The sequence below is a fragment of the Lynx rufus genome, unplaced genomic scaffold, assembly GCF_022079265.1.
Source record: "Lynx rufus isolate CCGP_SWC_20201006 ecotype Redwood Valley unplaced genomic scaffold, mLynRuf1.p SCAF_1, whole genome shotgun sequence".
In the NCBI taxonomy this organism is placed as follows: Eukaryota; Metazoa; Chordata; class Mammalia; order Carnivora; family Felidae; genus Lynx; species Lynx rufus.
In genome coordinates, this window is record NW_025814823.1 from 111,282,790 (window position 1) to 111,309,290 (window position 26,501).

General features: G+C 52.9%; 1 protein-coding gene across 5 annotated transcripts in view; it reads left to right on the forward strand.

The window, feature by feature from the left end:
- Positions 1-23,143, forward strand: part of JADE2 (jade family PHD finger 2) — a 50,066-nt gene extending 26,923 nt beyond the window's left edge. For 4 of the 5 annotated variants that reach the window (XM_047084750.1, XM_047084767.1, XM_047084743.1 and 1 more), the window contains 8 exons: positions 1,945-2,105; positions 2,776-2,987; positions 4,183-4,350; positions 5,771-5,887; positions 7,152-7,616; positions 16,072-16,189; positions 19,611-19,739; positions 21,056-23,143. In XM_047084750.1, coding sequence (XP_046940706.1) covers positions 1,945-2,105; positions 2,776-2,987; positions 4,183-4,350; positions 5,771-5,887; positions 7,152-7,616; positions 16,072-16,189; positions 19,611-19,739; positions 21,056-21,864 — 2,179 coding nt within the window. In that variant the 3' untranslated portion in view covers positions 21,865-23,143. The remainder of the gene's footprint in view (positions 1-1,944; positions 2,106-2,775; positions 2,988-4,182; positions 4,351-5,770; positions 5,888-7,151; positions 7,617-16,071; positions 16,190-19,610; positions 19,740-21,055) is intronic. The other variant, XM_047084773.1, reaches the window with a different exon arrangement.
- Positions 23,144-26,501: the final 3,358 nt, after the last annotated feature.

Genomic DNA, 26,501 nt, shown 5'->3' on the forward strand with positions numbered 1-26,501 from the left:
CTGACTGAGAACACAGGTGTCGGTAGTTACACCAGTAGGTAGTAGGGCACTCTAAGGTTGTATCCAAAACCTCATTGAGCATACGCTGGGGACACAAAGTAGCATCAAGACAAAATTAGTCTATGTTTTTAAAAGAATGTATTAATTCCAGTAAGATCTTTGTGAGGAAAAGCAGGATTTTATAGGACTAAGAGTATCAGTATTACATCTATTTGGAATGACCTATTTTACGGGGGGGGGGGGGGCTGGATGGAGTCACCATTAGTCATTACCTGAGGCCTTCCTTAATCTGGGCCTCTCGTGTGGGAAAAGGTGGCACCAAGCACTTTCCCTTTCTCCTTACTCCCCCCAACCTTCTCTGAGCCTCCCTCCAGGTCTGGAGGCCATTTTCGCCTGTCTCCTTCATCCTTCCTGCCCCTCTGGCTGACACCTGGGGCATGTCCTGGCACCCAGGAGTCCTCCCCATAGCTCAGCCATGTCCCTGTGCCATCCTCCCCTCCCCTCCCGTGTCTGCGCTGAGTCACAACCCCTGGCAGCCCTGCCTTCGACCCCAGGAGGCTCCTCGGGCCAGTAAGGGCCTCTCAGCCCCTGGGAGGGCTGGCCAGATGGAAGCCAGTCTCCACAGCAATAACCATGGCAACCGGTGGAGGGTGGGAAGAGCTGGCATTTTGAACTGGCATCAGGAACTGAGGGGCAGCACACAGCTGAGCCAAGAGGGGGAACTATGCCCTCCCAAGATAAAAAGCCCTCCAGTTCCATCTCAGAAGGAGCAAAGTGATATCTAGAGGTCTTAAAATACACACTCACACACCTGTAGTGCTTACTGTGTGCCAGGCACTGTTGTAAGAGCTTTCCACATATTCATCCATTTAGTTCTTATCAACCATAGAAAGTAAGTACTGTTATTATTAGCTTATTTTTTTGGATGAGGTCACTGGTCACAGACAGGTTGGGCAGCTTGCCCAGATTACACAGTAAGTGGTAGATCAGGGGGCTCCTGGCTGGCTCAGTCGGTAGAGCATGCGACTCTTGATCTTAGGGTTGTGAGTTCTAGCCCCACGTTGGGGGTAGAGTTTACTTAAAAAACATATAGTGTATCAGGACTTTGGGTCCACATTTTGCAGCCAGGACCCTTCAAATGTAGCTGCCTCAGGGAGAGCCATGACCCAAGGGAGGGCTGCCCTGGAGTATGATTCTGGGACCCATCCTTATTTATATCCAGGGGAGGAGGCCTCCATCTCGCAGTGGGGGAGGGGACACCATGGTGAGAGACTGACTGCTCAGGTTATGTCATATTCGAGGGAATGATAAGGTATGTGGGAGACACTGTCTTCTGGGAGTGTAGACCCTTTATGTGGAAAGGGCCACTGTGAGCTACAGCAGTGTACCCAGGTAAGGCTCCTTCTCACCCTAGAGGAGACCCGGCCTCACTTTCCCCTGTGGGGACATGGGGATAATCTTGGCCTCTCCCTAGTCTTAAGGAGTATGCTGAAGGACCTGAAGCCCCACTGGCTCTTTCCCCCTTGTCCCACAGTGGCCAGCACTGGGCATTGCCCAGTGAGAGCACATAGGCTGACTCCTATAGGCCCAGGCGGGGCAGATCTAGATTATGGAGCTTTAGCTAAGGCCCAGATGCCTTCATGAGAGGACCAGTAGAGTGCTCTGGGCAGAATGGATGTTTATGGGATGTGCAGGACAATAGGTCAGCACCCACTCCCCACCCACACTCTGCCCTTTGGTCTGCTCTCCTGCTTACTCGTAGTGCTTTGAGTCTCTGCAGGATGGGCAGGCAAGAAGAGGTAGTATAAGGAAGTAGCATCAAAAAATCACACTTGTCCAGCAGCTCCTCATCTGGGCTGGTCGACTCACTGGAGGCTGCCAGATCCAGTAAGGCTGGCAGGCTGAGGATCCCTCCCCTCATAATACCCTCTCTTGATTTCCTAGGATTCTCCCGCCGCTGGAAGGCCCCCCTACCCAGGTGTCCCCTAGCAGCTCTGAACTTGGTGAGGGCTCCCAGCCTGATTGGCCTGGGGGCAGCCGCTATGACCTGGACGAGATTGATGCCTATTGGCTGGAGCTTATCAACTCGGAGCTCAAGGAGATGGGTAGGTGACCTGCCAGGCTAAGAGTGGGATCGGGGCAGGTCAGGCAGAGTTTTCTTCTGAATGCCACCCTCAGAAAGGTAGTGGGCACAACTGGGCTTTGGCACTGCATAGATAGGAGAAAGTCCCCGCCGTATTACTGATTGATTGGAGAAGTTATTTGGTGTGTCTGTGCCTCATTTTCTGTAGCTGTCAGGTGAGTGCACTAATAGCATGCAATTTCCAGAGTTCTTGAGAGTATTGTTAGTAAGCCTGACTATTAGACAAAGAGTAAGTGAACACATTAATGAGTCTAGGATGATAAATGAGGCTGAGGACAGTTGATGTGGGCCACTAGTATCTCCTAGGAACGTTTCCCCGAGCCCCCTGCCATACGCACAATTCAAGCAGTGGATTCCGCATGCACACAGCTGTACCCCAGAGATACTTCTGTGTTATCTGCATGTACACGTGTATGTGGTCACAAGCAGGGTGTCTAAAGTCAGAACACCATAACCAGCCCCAGGGGTCTTTGAGATTGAATGGTCCAGCCCATTCTGTTTCCAGATGATGGAGCTGAGGCCCACGACAGTGGGTGCATTTTCCCAAGTCACACAGTAAGTGGGTGGAGACCCATCCACACGTCTGCCCTGATAGACCAGGCTCCTAACACCCTCCCCTGCTGTCCTCACAGAGAGGCCAGAGCTGGATGAGCTGACGCTAGAGCGTGTGCTGGAGGAGTTGGAAACCCAGTGCCACCAGAATATGGCACGGGCCATTGAGACACAGGAGGGGTTGGGCATTGAGTATGATGAGGACGTCGTCTGTGATGTGTGCCGTTCTCCCGAGGGCGAAGATGGCAACGAGATGGTCTTCTGTGACAAATGCAATGTCTGTGTGCACCAGGTGGGCATCCTCTCAATCGTTCTCCCCCATGCTGCTTGGCCAGGCTGCTGCCTAGAACTGGTCATTCTCGCTGTAGGAATGCAGTAGCACTGTGGGCGTAGGCCCCTGAGAAGGGCAAGGAAGGAGGAGGGAATGGAATGAGTGCCCCATGGCTCAGTCCTGTCAGCCAGACTGGAGTGAATGTCCACTGGGTTCTCTTTCCATCCTTTTCCTGTGGGCCTCCATCAAATCCCCTCACTGAACACCCTACGCCCTGCCTCCGTGCCCCTCTTCCTCTGCTCCTCACCGTCCTGAACTTCTAAACAGGCAGCACCGTGCAGTGATGGAGAGCAAAGCCTGCAGCCAGTGTTCCTGATTTCAAATTGTGGCCCTGCCCTTTACAAACTATGTGACTTTGGGTAATTTCTTAATCTCTGTGGACCTCTATTTTCTCAGCTACAGATAAAAGTAATTTCTTGTGACGACTAAGATACTTCTAACGAGCTATTTGCTGAGAACAGTATAGTACGAGCTATAAGTATTTATCATTATTGATGTTATAAATCAGGAGTTGCCTGACATGCCCCCCTCTTGATCTTGGGCCCCAAAGCTCCCAGGTGTGGGGTGTTTCTGGGCTTTGTTTATAGAAGACTTGACTGGAACCCAGTGGATCCACTCTAGCACACACACGTACACACACACACGCACACACACGTCTCCTTATCCACCGGTTCTGAAATATTTCCTAGGGAGCTCAGAGGGGCTTCATCACTTGTCTGTGTACCCCCCACTCATTCTTATCCTTATACCCAGTAGCTCTTAGGTCCATAAGCCCTAGGCATGACCAGGAGGAGCCCCCTTCACAAATCTCTATGAAAAAAAGTAGAAAGCTCTGGGCCTTGTCTTCAGGCATCATAACATACCCAAATGTATGTTCAACTTGCAGGAGTTCATAGACACTTCTGAGATCCATCACTCACTAGGAATCTCTGGCCAAAGTGACTTTCCTCCCAACAGAGGGCAGAGCTGAGCCCTCCCACAGAGGACTGGCATCTTTGCCTTAGAATCCTTCTGGAGGCCTCCTTACCAGAGCCTACTAGCAGTGTGGCCCTGTAGCTTCTAGCTCGGGCTGGGGCTGAGACCATTTGCAGCTGAACCCTGACCAGACGCAGATGGCCATTGCATCTGACTTGTGACCACTCTCCTCTCTTCCCAGGCATGCTACGGGATCCTCAAGGTGCCCACGGGCAGCTGGCTGTGCCGGACATGTGCCCTGGGTGTCCAGCCAAAGTGCCTGCTCTGCCCCAAGCGAGGAGGAGCCTTGAAGCCCACCAGGAGCGGGACCAAGTGGGTGCACGTCAGCTGCGCTCTGTGGATTCCTGAGGTGGGCAGACATGGGGATGGGGCAGCCCTGGATAAGAGGGTCTGCTACCAGAACTCTGGTAGCAGAGCACTGGGAAAGAAGGCCACAGGTTTGCATAAAAAGGGATATCTCATGTGGCACCTGAGAAGAACTGGGGCAGCGACCCACAGAGAGCTTTGCCTGTGGACTTGGACAGAACTCAGGTGGTAGTTTCTATGGGTAAATGGGATTATGGACACTGGGGGATCCAGGTGGTAGGTCTGAGAGCTGGGCAGATGCCAGGCCACGGAGTAGAGGTGAAAGCATGTTGTGGGTCCTTCCAAATCCAGGCAGTGGTTCCAACCAGTGTCATACCCCCTGTTTAAAACAAAAATAAGCCAGCTGACCTAAAAGGAAATCAGGCAATCAGGCAGAGAGCTCATTAGAAGTGGATAGCTAACTGGCTGGGATGGAGGGGTCAGCCTGGGTCTGAGTCTGGGTGGAGGGGGACTGTGGGCAACAGGCTTTGCCCACTCTGAGTTAGAAGAAGCCCTGGGCTCCTGGAAGGTCATGGTCTTTTATTTGAAATATGAAATGCTGACATTCACCAGAGTTTCTGACCCAGCCCTGCTGTGTTCCCGGACTCAGAATAAAGCCCCACTCTGATGCTGCCTTTGCCTGGAAGCAAGCCAGGTGGCCCTGTCAGCAGATGCCCCTCCCCTTCGCGGGCTTCTAGTCTGAATGTTCTTGCAGGGACCCACATTGTGGGCTTCTGTGGTGATAGTGATTGTGTTGACAGTGGTATCTTTCTCCCAGATCAACATCTTGAAAGCTGGGACTACCTCTGAGTGTAGCCTGGGCTGGGCACAGCGGAGACAGGCAGAACCAACAAGGATTTCTCCCCACCATGGGGGCCCTTTGGTTTAGGACCTCTGGACAGGAGCCCTTCCTCTATCTTCAGACATGGGCAGTAGGGAGGCCAATGCACCCTCTGGGTCTAAGAGGTGGGCTGTGCCCAGAAGACTTAGGCATGGTTGTTGGTTTCTCCCCATAGGAGGGATAGGAAGAGCTAAATAAAGGCACATCCCTATTGGCCAGGAAAGCTCTGGAAGCCCCCAAGAAAAAAATGCTGCTTTGGGGTATTTACTTGTTGCCCAGAAACATAAATTAAATATATACATGTTATAATAAGTAATCTTTGTGCATGCACACACACATACACAGTTACACAGACTGCTGTGCACTCTCATACACAGTCACAGTTTAAGACTGGTCACAGGTGAGGAAACGCTAACACACTCAGTGGTCAGCCTGGGATAGTCATGAAGGTCTTGTGATTCAGGAGCTCTCCCATTGCCCTGTGCACACACTGCCTGGTTTCAGCAGACACCTCCCATTTGGGGGATCCCTAGAGGCAGGCTGGGGATGAGAGGCCTGATGCAGCTCCCTGTGTCCTGCCTAGGTCAGCATCGGGTGCCCTGAGAAGATGGAGCCCATCACCAAGATCTCACATATCCCAGCCAGTCGCTGGGCTCTGTCGTGCAGCCTTTGCAAGGAGTGCACAGGCACCTGCATCCAGGTACGTGGCCCGTTCACCTGCTGTCGCCCAGGAGGTCTCCTGCGTATACCATCTGCGTAGAGGGGTGCTTCTGGGACCCTCTGGAAAACACACAGCTGCCACCACCCCCACCCTACTCCCATAGTGCTATAGACAGAACCACTGATGGGCCATGGAGGCCTGGGACTGGAGCCAGACTCAGAACCTCACCTGAGAGGCATTCCTCCATCCCCAGTCCCTCTGGGCATGGGGTAGAGTGCAGAAGCAAAGGCTCACCACATCACTGCATTCCGAAGGATTCTGGCTTTCCCAAAGAGCGACTGTCTTTGGGCTTAATAAATACAATGACCTCACATCTGACATCAAACATGTGGGAGGGGTAGGAAACACTTTTCGTCCAGCTGAGCTAATAGGCTCTCCCCAAACAGGACAGGGCTGCACCAGTCTTTCCCCAGCATTGGTTCCCACATTCTGGCGTGCGTCAGTAATACCTGGAGAGCTTGTTAAAACACGCATTTCTGGGCCTATCCCCAGAGGTCCTGTTTCAGTAGATCAAGAATGGGCTGAGAATTTGCTTTTCCAGCAAGTTCCCAGGTGACCCGATGCTGCTGGTCTACAGACTGGAAAGTGGGGGTCATTCTTTGTCCTTCTTTCTCTAGCAACAGTTGTCATTGCAAACACTAGATGTGCCTCCACCCATTTGTAAGACTTTCAAAATGACTTGTGAGTGCGACATAAGTGGTCGTTAATAGTTGGGTGGGGTATTCCTGAAACATTTATCAGTTGATCACAGCCATCATCCAAGGCTGTGAGGGAGGAGCAGTCCCTGAGTCGGCCCTAGCTGCCTGGACAAGAGAAGGAAGGGGTCCCTGTCCAGCACCTCTTCCCAGAGGACAAAGGAGGGACATGATTCCCCATCTATGATGATGTTGCAGAAAGGAGGCAGTGACCCACCACCAGCCTTTCTTTTGATGCCTCTTGTTCCAAAGTCATTTTGCCCACATAGTTATGCAGCTTAATCCCCAAAGGATTGTCAAATCACCTGACCATTTCCCCAGGATATATGGGGCTGAAACCCATTTCCTCTCAGGCTCCCCCAGAGTTCCCCCTTCCCACATACCACAGCTCCTTCCATACCCACAGGCTGTTGGGGGTCCATGCCATTTTATATAGGGTCTCACCAGCATCCTGGGTTCTCAGTGGAACCCTGGAGAGTGGCCTACATCCTTCTTCCTTCCTACCAGGGCTCCCCTCATGCCTGACATTTCCCCTCCTCTCCCTCTAGTGCTCCATGCCTTCCTGTGTCACAGCATTTCACGTCACATGCGCCTTTGACCATGGCCTGGAAATGCGGACTATATTAGCAGACAATGACGAGGTCAAGTTCAAGTCATTCTGCCAGGAGCACAGTGACGGGGGCCCTCGGGGTGAGCCCACTTCTGATCCCGTGGAGCCCAGCTCAGCTGGTGAGGATTTGGAGAAGGTGACCCTACGCAAACAGCGGCTGCAGCAGCTAGAGGAAGACTTCTACGAGCTGGTGGAGCCCGCTGAGGTGGCTGAGCGGCTGGAGCTAGCTGAGGCGCTGGTTGACTTTATCTACCAGTACTGGAAACTGAAGAGGAAAGCCAACGCCAATCAGCCACTGCTGACCCCCAAGACTGACGAGGTGGACAACCTGGCCCAGCAGGAGCAGGACGTCCTATACCGCCGTCTGAAGCTCTTCACACACCTGCGGCAGGACTTGGAGAGGGTGAGTCCCCCTGTCACTTTTCCACCTGCCGGCCTGTCTGGTGGGCATCCTAGGAGGTCTTTCCACCCCATGTACACCGCCCTACAGCAGCCATGGCTCTCCAACTCCAAATGGTGATGTCTGGCCAAGGGGCTTAGGGCTTCCAGTTCCCTGACCAGGTGGGGGTAACTTATACTATGCAGAACAGGGAAGCCTCTAGCCCTTGGATCTCTGAGCCCTTCTTGTCCCAACCCTTTTATGGGCCTGAATGGTAGGGGCCCTGCTGTGTTCCTGAGGCTCTAGGGCATCAGACCTGGGGCACAACCCAGGCTTTGAGCTTCTGTTGGTTTCTGTCCCCATTTGTAGCCTGTTCCCAACACATGAACTTCAGCTTGGAATCAGGCAGGGGAGAAACTGGGAATTGCAGCAAGTTGTATCAGCCCACTAGGCATGTTCTGGACCAGGGCAAGGAAAACGGGTATTAACGTGGGGCGTGGGGGCATATGGGTGGGCTGGAGACACAGTCAGCTGTGTGGAGTAGAAGGATGAAGCTGAGTGGGTAGACCAAAGTGTGTGTGGAAGCTGCAGGATGTTTTAAGCAGGGACTGTCCCTCTGGCTGCAACTTCCAGTCACTGGGTCTACGGTGGATGGGTTGGCTGAAACTACCCCCAGCTGTGTACTAAGGAGATCAGTGGTCTTGGCTTGGTCCAAGGTGGTAGTTCTGGGAGCAGAGTAAGATGAGTAGACACCATGGCTTTGGGGTGAGCTGTGGTGGTTAAGGGATAGTGAAAGTTGCTTTCTGTCTGGAGCATGGGAGCCCCCAAAAGGTTCCATTCCCTCCTACTACCCCAGAAGAAAAGATGAGGAGATTACACCTTCCACGGAGAATACGCTTGAACTTGACTTTCCCACTGTGTTTCCTCCAACGCATAAAGTACTACCACCAAGTTGGAGGCAATCTAAAGATGAAACCAGATATTCTCTGAACCCCAGGTGCTGTTTTAGGGACATTCAGTTCTGGGGTTCGAGAGCACATGGGATCATGTCATAATGTCTTTCATGCATGAGCACAGACACACGTCTGTCCTTTCCCCAGTCCTTGTAAGGAAACAATCCTGAGTGAAAGCATTGATGGGGCTTTGTATGACCCGAGGCAGCTGTTTTTCTTATGTCCATCTCGTTGGCAAGTCTGTAAAATGGGTAGAACAACTTCACGGATGTTGTGCCGTGTTGAAGGGAACCTGAGGTGGAGCCTCTGAAACTGGACCTGGCTTCCCCAGTCTCCTTCAGCCGTACTCCTCTGCCCTGAGGCCTGGTCAGGGGGAAGTGACCCCGATGGCCTGAGAGGGAACCTTACCACCTGGCAGCCAGCCTGCCACCAGATCAGAAGGGGGAGGTGGAGAGTGGGGACACCAGATGTCCCTGGCTCCAGCCAGGGCAGAGAACAAGGCCATCTACATTGCAGCCCCTACTTCCTGGGCAGCCCAGCCTCCTGTGTCATGTGGCAGTGGCATCAGGTACATTCGGACATCGAGTACTTTCAGAGACCAAAGCTGCATCCAGAGTTGTCCTCAGGCCACCTCTGAGTCTGCAGGCTCCAGGCCTCCAGTGCAAACACCCTGCTTTTACTCCTGCTGTTCTCCAAAAGACCCCTCAAGTCTGACCTCCCTGGTCCTGCTGGTCAGCCCACTGGCTCCGCCTGGACAATGCACGGAGGCCAGGGGGCAGGGTTACTTATTTAATCATTATCTTGAAAGTGGAGGCAAAGTAGATTCTCCTGGCCCTAATGAGCAGGTGAAGAAACTAGGGCTCTCGAAAATGAATGACAGAAAGTCTTAGAGGAATGTGTGTTTTCTAGGGTTTGAGTTGCATTTGGGCTTGGATGGGGGATGGGGTTTGTCACCAGGAGAAATGTTGGCTTAACCTCCTATTCTGTACATTTCCTGAGCAAAAGCATCCCCCACCATCTTGCCTTCATTGTCAGCTGGTACAAATGTGGCTAAGGGGCCAAGGTCAAGGGCTAGGATGCCAGCAACTTCCCAGGCAACCAGAGCTGCCATGCAGAGAGGCCTCTGGTGGGACTCTCCACAGTCAGGTGTGAACCAACCCACTCTTCCTCCAGGAAGAGGAGACAGGGCCGACTTTGAAGGGGTACCGGCTGAGAGTGAGGCAAGGGCGTGTGCAGCCCTGGTAAGCTGTGGAGAGTCAGAGAGCCCTGTGCCAGCTTGATCCCCTCCAGGTCTAGCCTCAGGGCCTTTCAGAGCCGCGTTGGTGGCTTGCTTGAGTGAACGGGGCTGAGAGCTCCGCCACAGGGGAGGCTTTCTGCAGAGACCCATGACTGTTGGTGGCCTGGTCGTGGCCCAGTGCCAACGGCCAAGAGTATCCAGCCTCTGACTGGGCACCAGGCCAGCTTGGGCTGGATTCATCAGGGAGGCAAAGTCGGGGTTGAGACTGATGCCTTGGGCAGTTGTGGGTTTGCATTCAGTTCCAGCATTTCCCGGCTCTGTGCCTTCTGAGTTTCAGTTTCCTTTCTGTAAAATGGGAATAAGGAGCCAGCTGACCTTGGAGTCACAGTGGTGATGGGAGCACAGTGACCTCTGCTGTTCATCGTGGTTATTGTTGCTGTTCTGGCTCTTAGAAGAGTGGGCTGCTTGCAGAGAGGGGCTCCGTGGAGGACTGAAAGCGTGAGCCCAGTGCTAGGACCTGGGAATGAAACAGGGTACCTTCCCTGATCGACGTGTCCCCCCGAGGCCAGGCAAGAGGTTTGCTGAGAGAGGCAGAAGGCAGGGCCACGCTGCTGCCACTAGCCTGAAGTCCCACTTTATGGTCAGCCTTTATGTGTTTTCCTTAAACTTCAGCCGCCGGCCTTGGCCCCAGCAGGCAGCTCAGGAAGGCATGGCCACTGCTGTCTCCCAGAGTTATTCACAGCTGACAAAAAAATTGCGGTGCCGATGAGCAGCCTGTCAAACGCCGACTGGTGTCCCCTAGCAACCGTGCTGGCAGTTCGGGCTGTGCAGGGCCTCCGTGCCTGTGGCTCTGGATCCAGTTACCAGGAGTTTACTCAAGAGCATGACCCGGCCTGGGAGGGTGGGGGCAGCTCTCAGACATCTGCCCCCCTCCCTGAGGAGGGACATGTGGGATCTTCTCAAGGCCCTATTTCTTCTACCAAGGAGAAGACCTTGCCCTCCCCATACTTGCCACCCACCTGCTTCCTTGTCAGGTTGGTCATACCCCATTTACTCTGTCCTCAGTGCCCAGATCATGTTCTTCTTGGCCTCCCACCAAAGCCTACCTTGTCCAAGGCAGCCTTGGCTTCCAGAACTCTGGCTCCTCAGCCCCCATAGCTCCCATATCTAGAATGTTTCCAACCCATTAGTGTCTGCATCTCACTGAAACCTAGTCGCCACCTCAAAGTGCTCCCTCGGCAGTAACCCTGTATCCTCAAATCCCCCTTCCTACTCAGCCTTCTGTTTCCCTGCTCAGCACCCCCTCCAGGCTTCCCACTCTTCACTGTCCCTGTTTTCTTCACCCCCACCCCATGTGGCATTATTAGCTCACTGCCTGTGCCCTTATCCCTGTGTGAAGGCCACATACCTGGCAGAGCCTTACCTGGTAGGAATCCTGTAGTGGTGAGCGGATAAACCCCACCAAGGTTCCTGTCAGCCAGCCTTGTTCTGGGACATTCTAGACTCCCCAGCCTATCACCTGTCTGCACCCTGGCTCCACCTCCCTCAAGTCTCCCCCTTCTGGGCCCTCAGTCTTACCTCCTGTTCATCAGACCAGACCCCTCCAGCTTCTCACCTGTAAAGCCCTCCCTATCGATTTTCTGCCCTTTTTCCCCCATTCCCCCTTCCCCCAGCACACACCCTGCAGCAAGGGAGTCGGCCTTCCCTTCATGCCTGCTCAGTCTCCCAGATTTGAATCTATTTCACCTTCTGCCATCTCCAAAAGCACATCCTCCTTCCATGTGTCCTTCCAGGCATGGGACCCTCTGCCCTAACCCCCATCTGTCCCTTCCTGTCTTCCCTCACTGCTTCCCACTCCGGCCAGGCTCCTGCCACTACCATCTACTAGGGCCACCAACAGCTTCCCATCACCTACATCCAGTGGCCACTTCTCCATCCTCATCCTTCTCAGCAGTGGTTACCACAGTCAGACATGCCTTTGGTATTGAAATACGTTTTGTGTGGATGCTTTGACCAGAACCCCCCTTAATACCCTCCTGTTCTCTGCTCTCTCTGAGTGCTCCCTGTCCCCAGTGATCATCAGTTCACCACACTCAGTCTGACCTCTCAGTGGTCTGCTCCACAGCTCTGCTCCCCATCAGGAGGCTGATCCATCCCACACTCCTTTCTGAACTCCAGCCTCTCGTGCCCAACAGGCCCATAGGTCCAAGCCTGCCCCCCACAATCTCCCTAGTCTCCACAAATGCCCAACACTAGTCCAGTCTAGCTCAGGATAACTGGCTGGGAGCCCTCCCTGGCCCTCCAACCTCCTCACCCACATTCAGGCTCACTCTGTAAAACTTACTGATAACAAAACAATTTCCTCAAAATGTAAAGCCTGCTTTTATTACCAATCTGTAGTTTGGGGGGACTTTGCTACTTAATTCATCTTTTTTTGCTCTGATTTTTGTTAATGTTTAGTTATTTTTGAGAGACAGAGAGCACATGTGCAAGAGGGGGCAGAGAGAGAAAGGGACAGAGGATCTCAAGTGGTCTCTGAGCTGTTAGCACAGAGCCGGATGTGGGGCCCAAACTACAAACCATGAGGTCATGACCTGAGCTGAAGTCGGACGCTCAACCAACTGAGCCCCCTGGCACCCCACTCTGATTTTTTTAAAGAGAACTTCCTATGTTTATAATCAGAAAAAACAATAATGACAAGTGTCAGGAACCTAATAACCTGAATGAACTTCTAAGGTGATATTAATACTTCGTCCCCAAAAGCCATCACAGAAGTGGAACTCGACAACATTCAGTAACATGTAGCTATGTAACCAACAGTCTTGCGAGAAATTAGAGAAGTCATCGATGGTTCCAGGGTGAGGTGGGAACAAGTGGTCACATCATGACCAGTGTACCAACCACAGAAGGTGGGTATTGTTGGGATTCTCACAGAAAGAAGCATTCCTATCTTGCCTAGCAGGAATCTCCAGATGGTACTGATTGTGTCATGCATCTTATCAGGAAAAACATGGAGCATTTACCTGCAATATATTGTATTTTTCATGCCTCATTCATATCTACAACTGTATATCATGAAACAAACATAGTCAGAATTTCTAATTGGATCAAAAAATATACCAGTACTTGCTTTAATATTTCCTTCCTGTGCCGTAATGAACTATCTAAGTCAGTAGCCTATGCAGCTCGCTTTGGAGGCCCCTGGCCTAGGGCAGTAATTCTCAGATTATGTAGTGCTGTATAAAATCTGTTTGAGGACACAACCACCAGAGACTTTCACACTCCCCCAAGCCTGGGAATTTGTGTTTCTAACCAGCCACCCAAAGGATCTTGATGCCAGTAATTCATTTAGGTTTGCTGTGAGAAACCTTTTTGTAAAGTTTCAGATGAAAGAACAAAAAACAAATAAAATAAAAATCTGTATTTTAATAGAAAGTGATGAAGTAAGTAGTGGTTTCTTTGAAGGGGACTCTGCACCTCTAAAGCTCATGTCATTGTTAAGGATTAACGTTAGAGTAAGTTCGATGGTGGAATGTTTGGGAAATTTTTTAAAAGCTGGACTTTGAACTGTTTTTAGGTTTGATGTATTGACTGGTTTGTTTTGAGGCCTTCAAAGTCATGAGTCTGTCTACCTCTCTTCACCCCCATGGTCCCCATGCACAGGAAGCCATGTGACTCCCAGGAGGGAAGCAGACCAGGTTTCAGGGAGAATAATGCTGAGCTGCTTAGATGCAGTGGACAGGGAAGGAAGGCCTTCTGGAGGTTCCTTTTTTTTATTTTTTTTTGAGAGAGAGAGAGAGACAGAGTGCTAGCAGGGGAGGGGCAGAGAGAGAGGCAGACACAGAATTTGAAGCAGGCTCCAGGCTCAGAGCTGTCAGCACAGAGCCTGACACAGGGCTTGAACTCACGAACGGTGAGATCAGACCTGAGCTGAAGTCGTATGCTTAACCTACTGAGCCACCCGGGTGCCATAAAATATGTTTTCTTACAGTTCTAGAGACCAGAAATCCAAGATCAAGATGTTGGCAATGTTGATTCTGTCTAGAGACTCTGAGGGAGGATCTGTTCCGAGCCTCTCTCCTGGCTTCTGATTGCCAGCAACCCTTAGCATTTCTTGACTTGTAGACCCATGATTCCATCTCTGTCTCTGTTGTTACATACCATTCTCTCTATATGTGTCTTCACATGGCCTTTTATGAGGACACCAGTCATTGGATTTAGGGCTCATTAATATGTGGTATGACCTCATCATAATTGATTATATCTGAGGTTCCAGGTAGACAAAATTTGGCAGGAGGCACTGTTCAACCCAGGAGGGAAAACAGTGGAAGTGTTAACAGGGGGAGGATTTACATTTCAAGAAGATGATCTGGGATAGCAGAGGGGCCAGAATGCCTGCTTGTCCAGATGGAGCCAGTGCAGGTGACCAGGAAATGGAGGGAGCTGATGGGAAAGAGTTATGTTCATCAGGGACTGATGGGATGGCTCTGGGGGTGAGCGAGGAAGAGCTGGATCCTGAAGGGTGATGCCAGGGTCTCAGCATTTCTGCCTCCCCCACCTTACCCCCAGCTGCCCTTGGCCTAGCATTGTAGACACAGGGCCTTGCTCTGCCTCTCCCCTGCCTGGCCTTACTCTGGATCTTCATCCCCAGCTGATGCACTTCTGTGTGATCAACATCCACTCGTCCCTTTGTCCAGGAAGCCTTCTTGCCACCCCCAGGTCTGGGTCAGGGCTGCCTGGTCCTGTCAGTACTTGCTCTGCATCTCTCTGCCCTGCTGGGCAGCAAGCCCTCAGAAAAAAGGGACCTGATGGCATTGCCCACTGCTGAGCCAGGGCGAACACCATGTGAGTTCCCAGAGCTGAAGCTGGTGCTTAGAGATGTGTGATTATGAGGAGCTCCTGAGGAAGTCCAGGATTTGAGAGGAAGCAAGGGCTCTTAGGCTGGGGCCAGGCGGCTGCCCCTTTGGGGAGGTGTTTGCCTTGAATGGCCATGTCTGTGGTCTAGGCTGGGTACACACATTCTAAGGGTGGAATGCTCCTTAGAGTCCATACAGAGCCTGGAGCCGACATTCTGGGATATCCTTCACCACTGAGCTCAGGAAAGAAGGGAGGACATCCATGTCCACAGAGAGGTGTGATCACAGCTACCCCCAGGCCAGGAGAAATGGAAGTCATGATAACAGGCAGAGGCTCTGAAACCCATAGGTTTCCCCCAGGCAACTCAAGGTCATGCAGCCTGAACTCAGCTTTGAAGATGGAACCCATCTGCAGACGGAAGTACTGGCCTCAGCTGCACAGACCCTGGTGGGACCCAGAATTCCAGCGCACAGCTTCTGGCCATCTGTCCCTGCTTTGGAGGCTTCAACCTGAGCTAAAGACCATGGTGGAACAAGGAAATGTCTTGAGGGAGGGGCCCAGAAGTGTGATATACTCTGAGAGTGGCTGTGAGGGGATGGCACAACTGGGGAAAGGCACCAGGTGGATGGGGAGCAACATGGCCCATCCTTCAGGTGCTTCCAGAACAGCTGCAGAGTGAGCTTAAGCAAACCGGTCTCCAAAGGACTAGACTCTCTTCCTAGCGGCCCTTAAGCAGTCAGAGAGGCCCCTGCCTTTCCTCCTGAGAACTTCTGTCTCAGGCTGAGTGAACATAGCCATGTGGAAGGGCCTTGGCCAGAGCAGGCATGGGCTTGGCTCAGGTCTTAGTGCAGCAAGTGGACATGGCACACTCAGCCCCAGGGGTCAGAGACTGCCTGACTACTCAAAGCTGCTCTGCTGGAGCTCTTTCTTCTCTGCACCATGGCCATTTGTGTCTCAGGATAGAAGTTGGCCTTGTCATGGTGTTTTTGGCTGAGGAATATCTTTGATGGACAAGAGTCCTTGGACAGGAGGCAGAGGGATGGAATTGGTAACCTTACAAGGCCCCACTGAGCCTGGGGGCACTGTGTAGGTAGGGGGAGGGCAGCCACAGGGGCAGCATGGGAGAGTGAGCCAGGAAGTTCATGCCTAGAGAAGGCAGGTAGAGTCACCAGCCTGAGCTAACTGGATGCTCTCCCTGCCTGCTCTGGCCCAGGCCCAGTGGGAGCCGCAGGGTCAAGGCTGTACTTGGCCTGTGTTTTGGACCAGAGAACTGTGGCTCAGGGCTGAGGACACACTCAGGGCTTGGGAATTGATTCCTAGATGTCCCAGGCAGGTTAGGCAAGCAGTGCCCCCCCAACCCTCACCCCAGGGCTGGGAGGTCAGGTGTGGCTGCCCATGAGTAAAGTGGAAAACCTCTGTCTTGTCTCCTCAGGTTAGAAATCTGTGCTACATGGTAACAAGACGTGAGAGAACAAAACACGCCATCTGCAAACTCCAGGAACAGATATTCCACCTGCAGATGAAACTGATTGAACAGGACCTGTGTCGAGGTAGGCATCTTCCCTGCCCCCCGCCAGCCACCGCTCAGCGTGCACACTCTCAATGGGCCAGGTCCCAAGGAGGGTTTGTGTATTCAGGTCCTAGTGGGGGCCACTGGCCCATACACAGACCTTCCAGAACCAATTAAGTAGGCCAAGTTGGGACCTACTAGGGCCTCAGTTGTATGTTGGTTGGCAAGGAGCCAGAGATGGGAATGTGGGCATCAGGCCTCTCCTGAGGAGGCTTTCTGGTCCACTGGGGATACGTAGGTAGTTCCAGGGCCATAGTGGTGCAGGAATAGATTGCGCGTGCACAGTAGCTCTAAGCTGGTGTTGGGACAGGAAGGGGCCAGAAGCTAGAGAGCTTCCCTGAACCCCTGCGTGGCTTCATGTTGATCCTGAATCAGGCAGCTGCTCCAGAGATGGAAGAGGACCTCTGTGTTCTTTCTGACCTCATCTGATAAAATTTGGATGCCTACTAGCAGTTCTTTTTGTCTGTTTTCTTCTTTTTTTTTTTAATTTTATTTTTTATTTTTTAACATTTACAACAGTGATTTCAGGAGTAGATTCCTTAGTGCCCCTTACCCATTTAGCCCATCCCCCCTCCCACAACCCCTCCAGTAACCCTCAGTTTGTTCTCCATATTTATGAGTCTCTTCTGTTTTGTCCCCCTCCATGTTTTTATACTATTTTTGCTTCCCTTCCCTTATGTTCATCTGTTTTGTCTCTTAAAGTCCTCATATGAGTGAAGTCATATGATCTTTGTCTTTCTCTGACTGACTGATTTCACTTAGCATAATACCCTCCAGTTCCACATAGTTGCAAATGGCAAGATGTCATTCTTTTGATTGCCAAGTAATACTCCATTGTATAGATATACCACATCTTCTTTATCCATTCATCCATCGATGGACATTTGGGCTCTTTCCATACTTTGACTATTGATAGTGCTGCTATAAACAAGGGGGAGCATGTGTCCCTTTGAAACAGCACACCTGTATCCCGTGGATAAATGCCTAGTAGTGCAATTACTGGGTCGTAGGGTAGTTCTATTTTTAATTTTTTGACGAACCTCCATACTGTTTCCAGAGTGGCTACACCAACTTGCATTGCCACCAACAATGCAAAAGAGATCCTCTTTCTCCACATCCTCGCCAACGTGTGTTGTTGCCTGAGTTGTTAACGTTAGCCATTCTGACAGGTGTTAGGTAGTATCTCATCGTGGCTTTGATTTGTATTTCCCTGATGATAAGTGATGTTGATTATCTGCTTTCTTCTTAAACTCTTCCCGTGACATGTATTTAAGAGATCTGGAAATCTAAGGCCAAAGAATCTCCAGTGTCGCTGTTTTCTGCCAGTTGTGTGGATATTGCCAGATACAGGGCCCTTCCCAGAGTGTTTACATGTTCAGAAGGGCAATGCTTAACTCAAAAAAGGTCCTCTAATGTAGAATTACATGCAGCTCGGTGGCAAGATATTTTGAGCCAGGAGCTGCCGCTGCTAGTTCAGCCTCTGGGTCAGGCTAGGCCTGCAGTGGAGAGGAACCAGAGCTGTTGGGCCACCCCCAGAACGAATGACTGAGGACCTGGTACCGCCCCACCCTTGTCTGAGCCAAGCTGCCTCATTTGCACTTTGGGATCACCACCTACTCTGGCCCAAGGAACCAGCCCTGCCAAAAACAGGTCCTGGGTGAGGCCGGGTCGTGTCCATGCAAAGGTCAGAGCTTACCATGCATCCCCAAGACTGGCAGCTTCCTGGCTGCCAGAGCTCTCCAGGCTCCTTCTCCTCTGTTGATTTTTTCAGCGAGTATTAAAACTGAGTGTAGACAGGATGCCAGGCCCTGTGCCGGGTACTGCGGGGCACGTTGCCATGGGCGGAATGGATAGGCTTCCTGTCTTTGTGGAGCTCACCATCTGGAAAGATAAAGGAAAGTGGTGCCCAAGGGGCTGCAGTTGGCACCAGTGCAGGGACAGAAGTACCAGAGATGGCTTCACAGCAGTGGTGATCCTGGAGCTATGTGTCTGGCTTCTTAGGACCTCACTGTGGTGAGAGGTCCAGCTGCAGAAGGAGAGGCCCACAATCAGGGTAACAGAACGTGGCAAGGCCTGTAGTACCCTCAGGCACAGGATTCCAGAAAACCGAGGTCAAGAGCCAGGTCTGCATCCCCACACTGAATCTGGGGACATTTGCAGCTCCTGGAGCTGAGTGGCAGCATCAGGCATCCTTTTGTTCAGAGCGAGACATGTGGGGAGAAGACTGGTTTGCTTCTGCCCAAAACTGATGACCCCTGGGATGGGCATATGGCTACAAGCATATCGTCGAGGCCTGTCTGGCCGGAGCACTGGAGAAGCCTTCCTGTGGCAGTTATGTTTAGGCCATGAACCACTTGAAGAGCAGTAAAATTTGGAATCCTAGAGGCTGGAGCTTGTCTTTTTAGAGAAACTGGAAGGAGGCTGGCATAGCAGCAACTTGGGCAAAAGGACCACGTCTCAAGTGAGGTTGGGGTCTTGCTAGGATCAGACGTGCAAGGTCTTGCGGCCTCAGAAGGAGCTCAGACTTTCCTGAGGGCACTGGGAAACCTTAGAAATCTCCCTCCAGAGCATGTAGGCAGGAGTGTCATGTCAGAGATGAGGATTCTGAGGTTGCACAGGGGATTAGCAGCACAGCTAGGGAGAGTCCATATCCCTCAAATTTCTTGTAAACCTTTATCTGAGAAGCACTCCAGACTCCTGCTGAAAAACTTAGGAGAAGATTTCTGGCAGCTGGGCCTCCCCCTGCAGATGTCCCTCTCCTGCTCCAGTGTTCTCTGTGGCTCCCTAAACCTATGTGGTCACGGACCAAAAGGATATAAGGGCCAGGTGTGCACCCCGAGTCTGCTATCTGCTGTGTGACCTTGAGAGCAGACCAAGAAGCCAAGGCAGGAGACTTGCTCATGGGACTGACCACTATGGCTGGACTAGAACCCACATCTCTTGACTCCTCAGATAGTCCTGACTTCTCTCCACATCCATGTCTGGCCGCTAGGCCTAGCATTGAAGGCCCTGACCTGGCCACTCACCTGTAGTTACCCTTTGCACCCACCAGGACTCCCACCCCACCCCGACATCTATAGGCCATGTAGATGTCAGACTGCATTCCAGGTCCTGGAGGAGGGTCCTCCACCCGCTTTGTGGCCCTGCGCCCTCCCCAAGCCATTCAAGGGCAGCAGTAGGCACTTACCTTCTGTTCCCCATCAGCTGTCCCTGACTCACAGGAGCCCCATTTATCCCAGGTCCTGGGGCTCTGAGCCTAGGACACATTAGCAGGGCAAAGTGACCTGGAAGTTGAGGCACAGGTGATAGAGGACTATCATATGGATGGCCCATAGTGATCTTGGTTTTGACTGAGCTGCTCGGGGTAACCACCTCCCTCCTGCTCTCTCTTTCCCTGGCAGAGGGGTCTGGGAAGAGAGCAAAGGGCAAGAAGAGCGACTCGAAAAGGAAAGGCCGTGAGGGCCCGAAGGGCAGCCCCGAGAAGAAAGAGAAAGTGAAGGCGGGGCCCGACTCAGTCCTGGGGCAGCTGGGTGAGTGAGTGGCCACACTGGCCTGGCGAACATGGCCAGGCTTACACCATCACTCCACTTGCAGCCCCGAACCTAAGGCCAGCAAGGTCCACCAGCACTTCTGTTGCACAGAGTAGGAAGCCCAAGAGGGCTAGCCAGGCCCTTCCATGCCCAGGTGCTCATATCTTTTAACCATAAAGGAAAGTAGATAGGGTCTCTGTCCCATCTGGCATCCCAAGAAATTCCCCTTTTGTACATCTGGAGGCTGGGCCAGGGTCTCAGGAGCTGCCCTCACATTCTCTTAGCCAGACTCCTAGAGTCCCCAGGGGACATGTGGGCCCTCTGTGCCTTTACAGAATGTAGCCCTATGCTGGGAAATGAGGGTCAGCCAGAATTCTCCATCCTGGTCCCGCTCTGCTGGAATTTCTCAAATGAGCCCTCCCTTCAGCACTAGGGAACCTTCCTGGAGCCACCCAGAGAGACCCAAAGGAGTGGCCACAGGTATTGGCCCAGTACATGGTCAGTCACAGACTCCTTAGTGCTCCTATATTAAGCAGAACAGCCCTTGAGCCCTCTACCACCCTCCCCCCCCCCCCCACCAGCTTTGGGCTTTCTCTCCCAAGGTATCACATGCTTCCCCTAGAACACTTCCTCAGGGATGACAGTGGAATTATCCAGACCTGTCTCCAGCAGGGAAGCCTCATGTCATCTTGTATGTCCCTCATTCTCAGGAATGGGACCACTTGACCACTTGGGTATCAGAAGGAAGGCCCAGTTTCACCTGCTGGCCCTGACATCCAAGAGGGACCTTCTACACAGATGCACTTGGCTACCCTATCCAACTTGTCTGCTTCAGAAATAATTCTCACAAAAAAACAGCGCCCCCTGGTGGCCTGAGGCGTTTTCCTTCATTCCTTCATCCTCTGCACCCCGGGATGGGAGAGGTGCAGAGTCGGCTTCATGGGTGTGTGTACCTGTGCAGTCTCAAAGGGCTCTTGCTTGGTTTAATGCTCTACTGTTGTCACCTTGAAATCCTTAATAATTTTTGAACAGGGAGCCCACATTTTCACTTTACATTCTGGGTTCCAAATCATGAAGCCAGTTCTGGGAGTAGGTTGTCCTGGGGAGAGAGGTATATGGTGTGGACCCATATAGTCCCTCTTTGGTGGTGTTGACAGGAGGGATCAGCAAACAAGATGGCTTAATTGGGTCTGGCAAGAGGAAAAGAGGGAGGGAGGTGCACAGTGGCCTGCTGGGGAGGGTCCGGGAGGGCTTCCTGAAAGGGTGGGATACACACCTACGAGCGTCTCACTTGCTTCCTCTCTCCCCTTGGCCAGGCCTGTCCACCTCATTCCCCATCGATGGCACCTTCTTCAACAGCTGGCTGGCGCAGTCAGTGCAGATCACAGCAGAGAACATGGCCATGAGCGAGTGGTCACTAAACAACGGGCACCGCGAAGACCCCGCCCCGGGGCTACTGTCAGAGGAGCTGCTGCAAGACGAGGAGACACTGCTGAGCTTCATGCGGGACCCCTCACTGCGACCTGGGGACCCTGCCAGGAAGGCCCGTGGCCGCACCCGCCTGCCTGCCAAGAAGAAGCCGCCGCAGGACGGGCCTGGCTCACGGACGACTCCGGACAAATCCCCCAAGAAGCCCTGGGGCCAGGATGCAGCCAGCGGCAAGGGTGGTCAGGGCCTAGTGGCCCGGAAACCAACGCGGCGAACGCCTTCCCACCTGCCGTCTAGTCCCACAGCTGGGGACTGTCCCATCCCAGCGGCCCCCGACAGCCCCCCTCCTCTGGCCCCCGAGACCCTGGACGAGGCAGCCCCAATGGCTGCTGACTCGAATGTCCAAGTGCCTGGCCCTACAGTGAGCCCCAAGCCCTTGGGCCGGCTCCGGCTGCCCCGAGAAAACAAGGGAACCCGGAGATCGCCAGGTACCAGGCCTGATGCTGGGACAGGACCGCCCTCTGCTGTGGCCGAGAGGCCCAAGGTCAGCCTACACTTTGACACTGAGACTGACGGCTACTTCTCTGATGGAGAGATGAGCGACTCAGATGTGGAAGCTGAGGACAGTGGGGTGCAGCGGGCTCCCCGGGAAGCAGGGGCTGAGGAGGTGGTCCGCATGGGGGTACTGGCCTCCTAAGTCACCCCCACCCTGTCCCAGGCCCTGCCCTGGTCCTCCCACGAGGCCTCAGCCCAGTCACAACTGCCATTTCCAATCTCTGCTGAGTGTCTCAGATCCTTGAGACTGCCACTCTGTTGTGGTTTTATTTTTAATATAGAGAGAGTTTTGAATTCCACACTGTTGTCTTTCCTCTGTGCTGGCCTAGGACGTTAGAATTCCTTCCACGGCTCTGGCCGCAGGGGCTCTAGCAGGTCCTGTGCCCCATCCCCGCCGCGGCAGCACCCCGCCCCGGCCCACGCGGCATTGCTGGGCTCCTGGCTAGATGTAGGCGAGGCGAAGAAGAGCTCAGGACTCTAGCCCGCTGCCACTGGGTGACACAGACCGTCGTTTGGGCATTATTTCATGGCAGATGGGCCAGCCCAGGGCCTGCCCCGCCTTGCCCCCAAATTCCACTGGGGTCCATTTGGGGGGTCCTGCTGCACTCCACTGATCCCCAAGGAAGTATAATAAGTGATCCCCAGCCAGAGTCTACTCACTGTCACAAGCACAACGAGCTTATACAAGAAAGCACTGAGGGGGCGCAGAGGGCCCGCTGGTTCCAGAGGAACCACCGCTGTTCCTGATCAACCCACATCATCTGAGGCCTGCCCGCCCACCCCGCGACCCTCCACTCCCTTGCTGCTCCACCCCTGCCAGTGCCCAGCCCGGCGGCTCTGAGAAGGGGTTCCTAGAATCCTTCCTGAGCTGTGCCATTTACTCAGGGGACTCCCAAACAGCCAGCCAGCCGCCAGTGCCGGTGGAGGGCTGCAAGGGAGGGCCAGTGCCCAGACAGGGGCGTGGGGCTCAGACTCCCCACACTTAGAGAATTGCTCTGGGGCTCCAACTTCCTTCCTTCCTTTGGGGCCAGTCTCGGCTGACGTCTGGTCACTCCCAGACAGCTGACCTGACCAGACCAGACCGTTTGCCTTTTCAAATTTTCCAGTCCTGCTATGAGATGAGCTTCTTCCTCGGTTTCCTTTTGGAAACTCCTCCTTCCAACAAGCAAGTGGGATCCCGGGGCCCGGGGCAGGCCGTGTTGGCCTGCTGTGGCTGTTTCAAGTCTTGCTGGATGTTCCTGGTTCCTCTGTCCCTGTGAGCCGTTACCCCCTTTCCTGGTTCTGCCCTCCCTACCCACCACCACCCACCCACCTTTTCTGTCCCATCCCCTAGGTCCCAGGTAGTTGCTCTGAAGAGTGTCAGTGGAGTGGCCCCAGGGTGATAGCTCAGGGAACAAACAATAAAAGGAATTCAGTGAAAACATGGGTTTTTTTTGTTTTATGAATTACTCCTGGGTCACTTCCACCACTGGTGAAGCCAGAACTTCTCCGACAAGAAATCTTGCATAAGTCCAGTGAATCAGTCGAATCATTCTGTGGATGCCAAAGAATATTTTGACCATAATACAGCACAGCCTGGACCTGACAACTTGTCGCTTGGACTTTTTTTTTTTTTTTTAACGGAGTTCTTTAGCAACAAAGTGTAGAGAGACATGTTCATTGTACACACCCAAGGAGAAGAGCCCAGGCTCTTGGAAGATGTTGTTCTGCTGCTGAACCGTTGGAATTGGGACGTGGGAACCAGGTGTTGGGACTCCGGTCCTGGGCTGGGCCCACTGTGAGCTTTCCTAAACTCTGAGACTCACAGAGGGGAAGAACAGTGACAGCAAAACCAGCATGGCAAAGGTCTTCACCATGTGGTTCTCCCCACACAAACACTCAACGTGCAAATCGGCGGGATGGGCAGCAGCTTGACCACCCACCCCTGACTCCAGAACTTCCAAGGTACGACAGTGGCATTGTCATCAACGCACGGTTTCATGTGAATTTTAGCAAAACGGGAAACAAAGCTAGGACTCAGTTCAGAAGATCAGGCAAGTGTGTCCAGTTGGAGTGGACTCGGGGCGGGCTTCAAGGATTCTGGGCGTTGGAATGGCACAAGCTACCATGTGGAATTTAGTCTGCCTGCCGTCTTGGTAGTAACGGCCAGTGCAGTGTCCGCACCAGCGGCCCATCCCCGTTCTCTGTTTACTGCCTTTGAACAGTCCTCCTTCCTTCCCCTTGCTTTGGGTCACAATCTTGTCTGTGCCAGATTGCCCAGTCTGACCTCACAGGGAACCAAGTGAGGAGCTTAAAGAACAACCAAACTCTGCCAGGGGGAGAGGTGGGGTGCCAGGAATGGCTCCTGCCCAGTAGACTCCACGCTTGTCCCCCTCCCACCGCTTCATGCATATGGAGGCGAAGTCTGGGCTCCCTGGGGGCAGAGGCTAGGGCAGGAGGGCAGGAGAGAACACGGAAGGGAATATACTGCAGCGTGTCTGGCTGGGGTCAGGAAGGGTAGCCAGCACCCTTCAGGGGTACTCCACCCAAGTTGGCCTCTGGATTCCCTTCTGTGTTGGCTCTTGCTTTGGACTGGACTATCCCTGGGGCTGTGTCCTGTGCAGGGCTCAGGGATCTGTTAGGCTAGCTGGTGGGGGAGGTGGGAGAACCTTAACTCCCAGACCTGGCCCTAGAGCTGTTCTCGCCCCGCAGCTGTCCACCTCTGGGATGTCCAGCAAGACCACACAGAGGACAAGGATACTGGTTCCCACCATTAGCCACAGCCCTTTTCACTCTTTTTCCCATCTCCTGTCCACAGTGTAGACAGCTTTGCCAACCCTGGGGTTGAGGCGGGAAGCAGGGAACGAGACAGAAGTCCTTTTGCAGGCCAGAGGCTGAGGCAGATCTTTTGCTTGAGCACCTCTGCCCACCATACTCACTGGCCCTCTCCCAGGAGGGAGAAGCTCCTATTACTCCTCCTGGCTGCCATCCACCCTTCTCCTGGTCCTGGCTGCACAGTCCTCCTCCTCATCACAGCCAGGAAGGATGAGGTGCAAGGAAAGTATTTTTATGGATCACAAATGTATTTTAAAGTCAATAAGGAGAAGAAAGGTAGAAGGGTTTATTTTATTAAATGAGCTCTGACTTTGTGACAGTGTATGAGCATTTGCTATGTCAGGGTCTCGGTTTCCTTAGAGAAGCCACCTGGGTTTCCGGACGTGGGTGCCAGTCTGTAGGTATGCATGTGCCAGGGCACGTCTCGTGTGTCCACGTATGTGCATGTCTGCGTGTTGCGTTTGGGCATATTGTGGGACCTGCTGGGGCAATTTCTAGAGCATCGACTGCCCGATGATACTAACAGACATTGGCAGCGGCTGAACTTGGCATTTCCTTGCTCACTGCCAGATGTGGCCAACCTCTGGCCATGCCTGAAGCTCTGCAGAATGGTCTGGATGCCTGTACCAAGGCCCTTGGGGAGGCCACTTCCCATGCCCCTGGCCCAGCTGGCCACATTGGCCAAAGAGCCAGGGCTGGAGTCTGGGACTTTTGGTTGTTCTTTAAGGCACTTCCTGCCACCTTGTCCCTCAGATGCACAACACTCTGTGCTCCACAAACGGCTCGGGGTGGGGGGATGATATGAATGTCACAGGAGGAGACACCTTCTGTCCTTGTTTCAAAGAAAGTGATGTGCCATTTGTTAATATACAAGAGAAATATTGAAAATATATTGAAAAGAGCAATTTTAAATTATTTTTGGCTTATGTTGCAATATTTATTTTCTTGTATTAGAAAAGATTCCTTTGTAGAGAAAAAATGTATTTTTCATTAACGCAAAGACCTATTTCTCCTTTTTGTACATTGTCCATGTTCGCTACCCTTAACGAGCAATAGAATGTATGGCCGCTTTGCCGTGGCCAGTGCCCGCCATGCCCTGCATGATTCTGTGTTGCCGCTGCTGCGTAGCTCCTAGTCCCATCCTGTCCCACTCACTCATGAGGGTTTCCAGACCCTGGCCCCAACCAGGGCCTGTGTCTCAAGGAGCCCTTTGCACTCCTCGTGTGTTGGCAAACGCAGTTAATAAAGCAATGTTTTCTGTGCTGGCTGGTGTGCGGCTCTGTTACATTCAGTGGAGGAGGGGGTCCACAGCCACCAGCCGGCTAAGTGAGTCAGCAAGTGCTCTCAGCGTGTCCCTCGGAACCTACTGCTACCTCGTAAAGAGTGCTAACAGGGATGGGCATAGCGCTCAACACCCATACTGTATTTCAGGGCAGTATTTCATTTGTTTCTTGATGTTGGCATCCCCCGGAATTCAGAGCCGGTGAGGGAGGTACCCAAAGCCACACCTCTGATAAGAGGGGAAATTCAGTGTCACAGGCTAGACTGCTGTACTCTTCCCACCTCCCATGAGCCACCTTCCTGGACAGTTGGTAGGTTCGCCAGGAACCTTGGGCATCTGTCCCTACATCAGGGGAGATGTTGGCCCAGGTGTGTGTTTTCCATTCATTATTTCCTGAGCACCTGCTCCATGCCAGGCTCTGGAAAGTGTTAGGAATGTAGCTACCATCCCTGCCTCCCAGGGCAGCTCACAGACCCAACAGGGATGCAGATGATGAGGGAACTGGGAGATATGGAGGCCTGTGCTGATTGGGGGATGGGAGGCTTCAGGAAGAGTTTCCCTAAAGAAGAGACACCACGCATTCATTTGGCCATTCAACAATGAATCTATCGGCCATATACCTCGTTCTGCCAGTGTGGTGGGTTGTATACCACTAGGGTCCCGCCATCTAGAGCTTCCAGGCA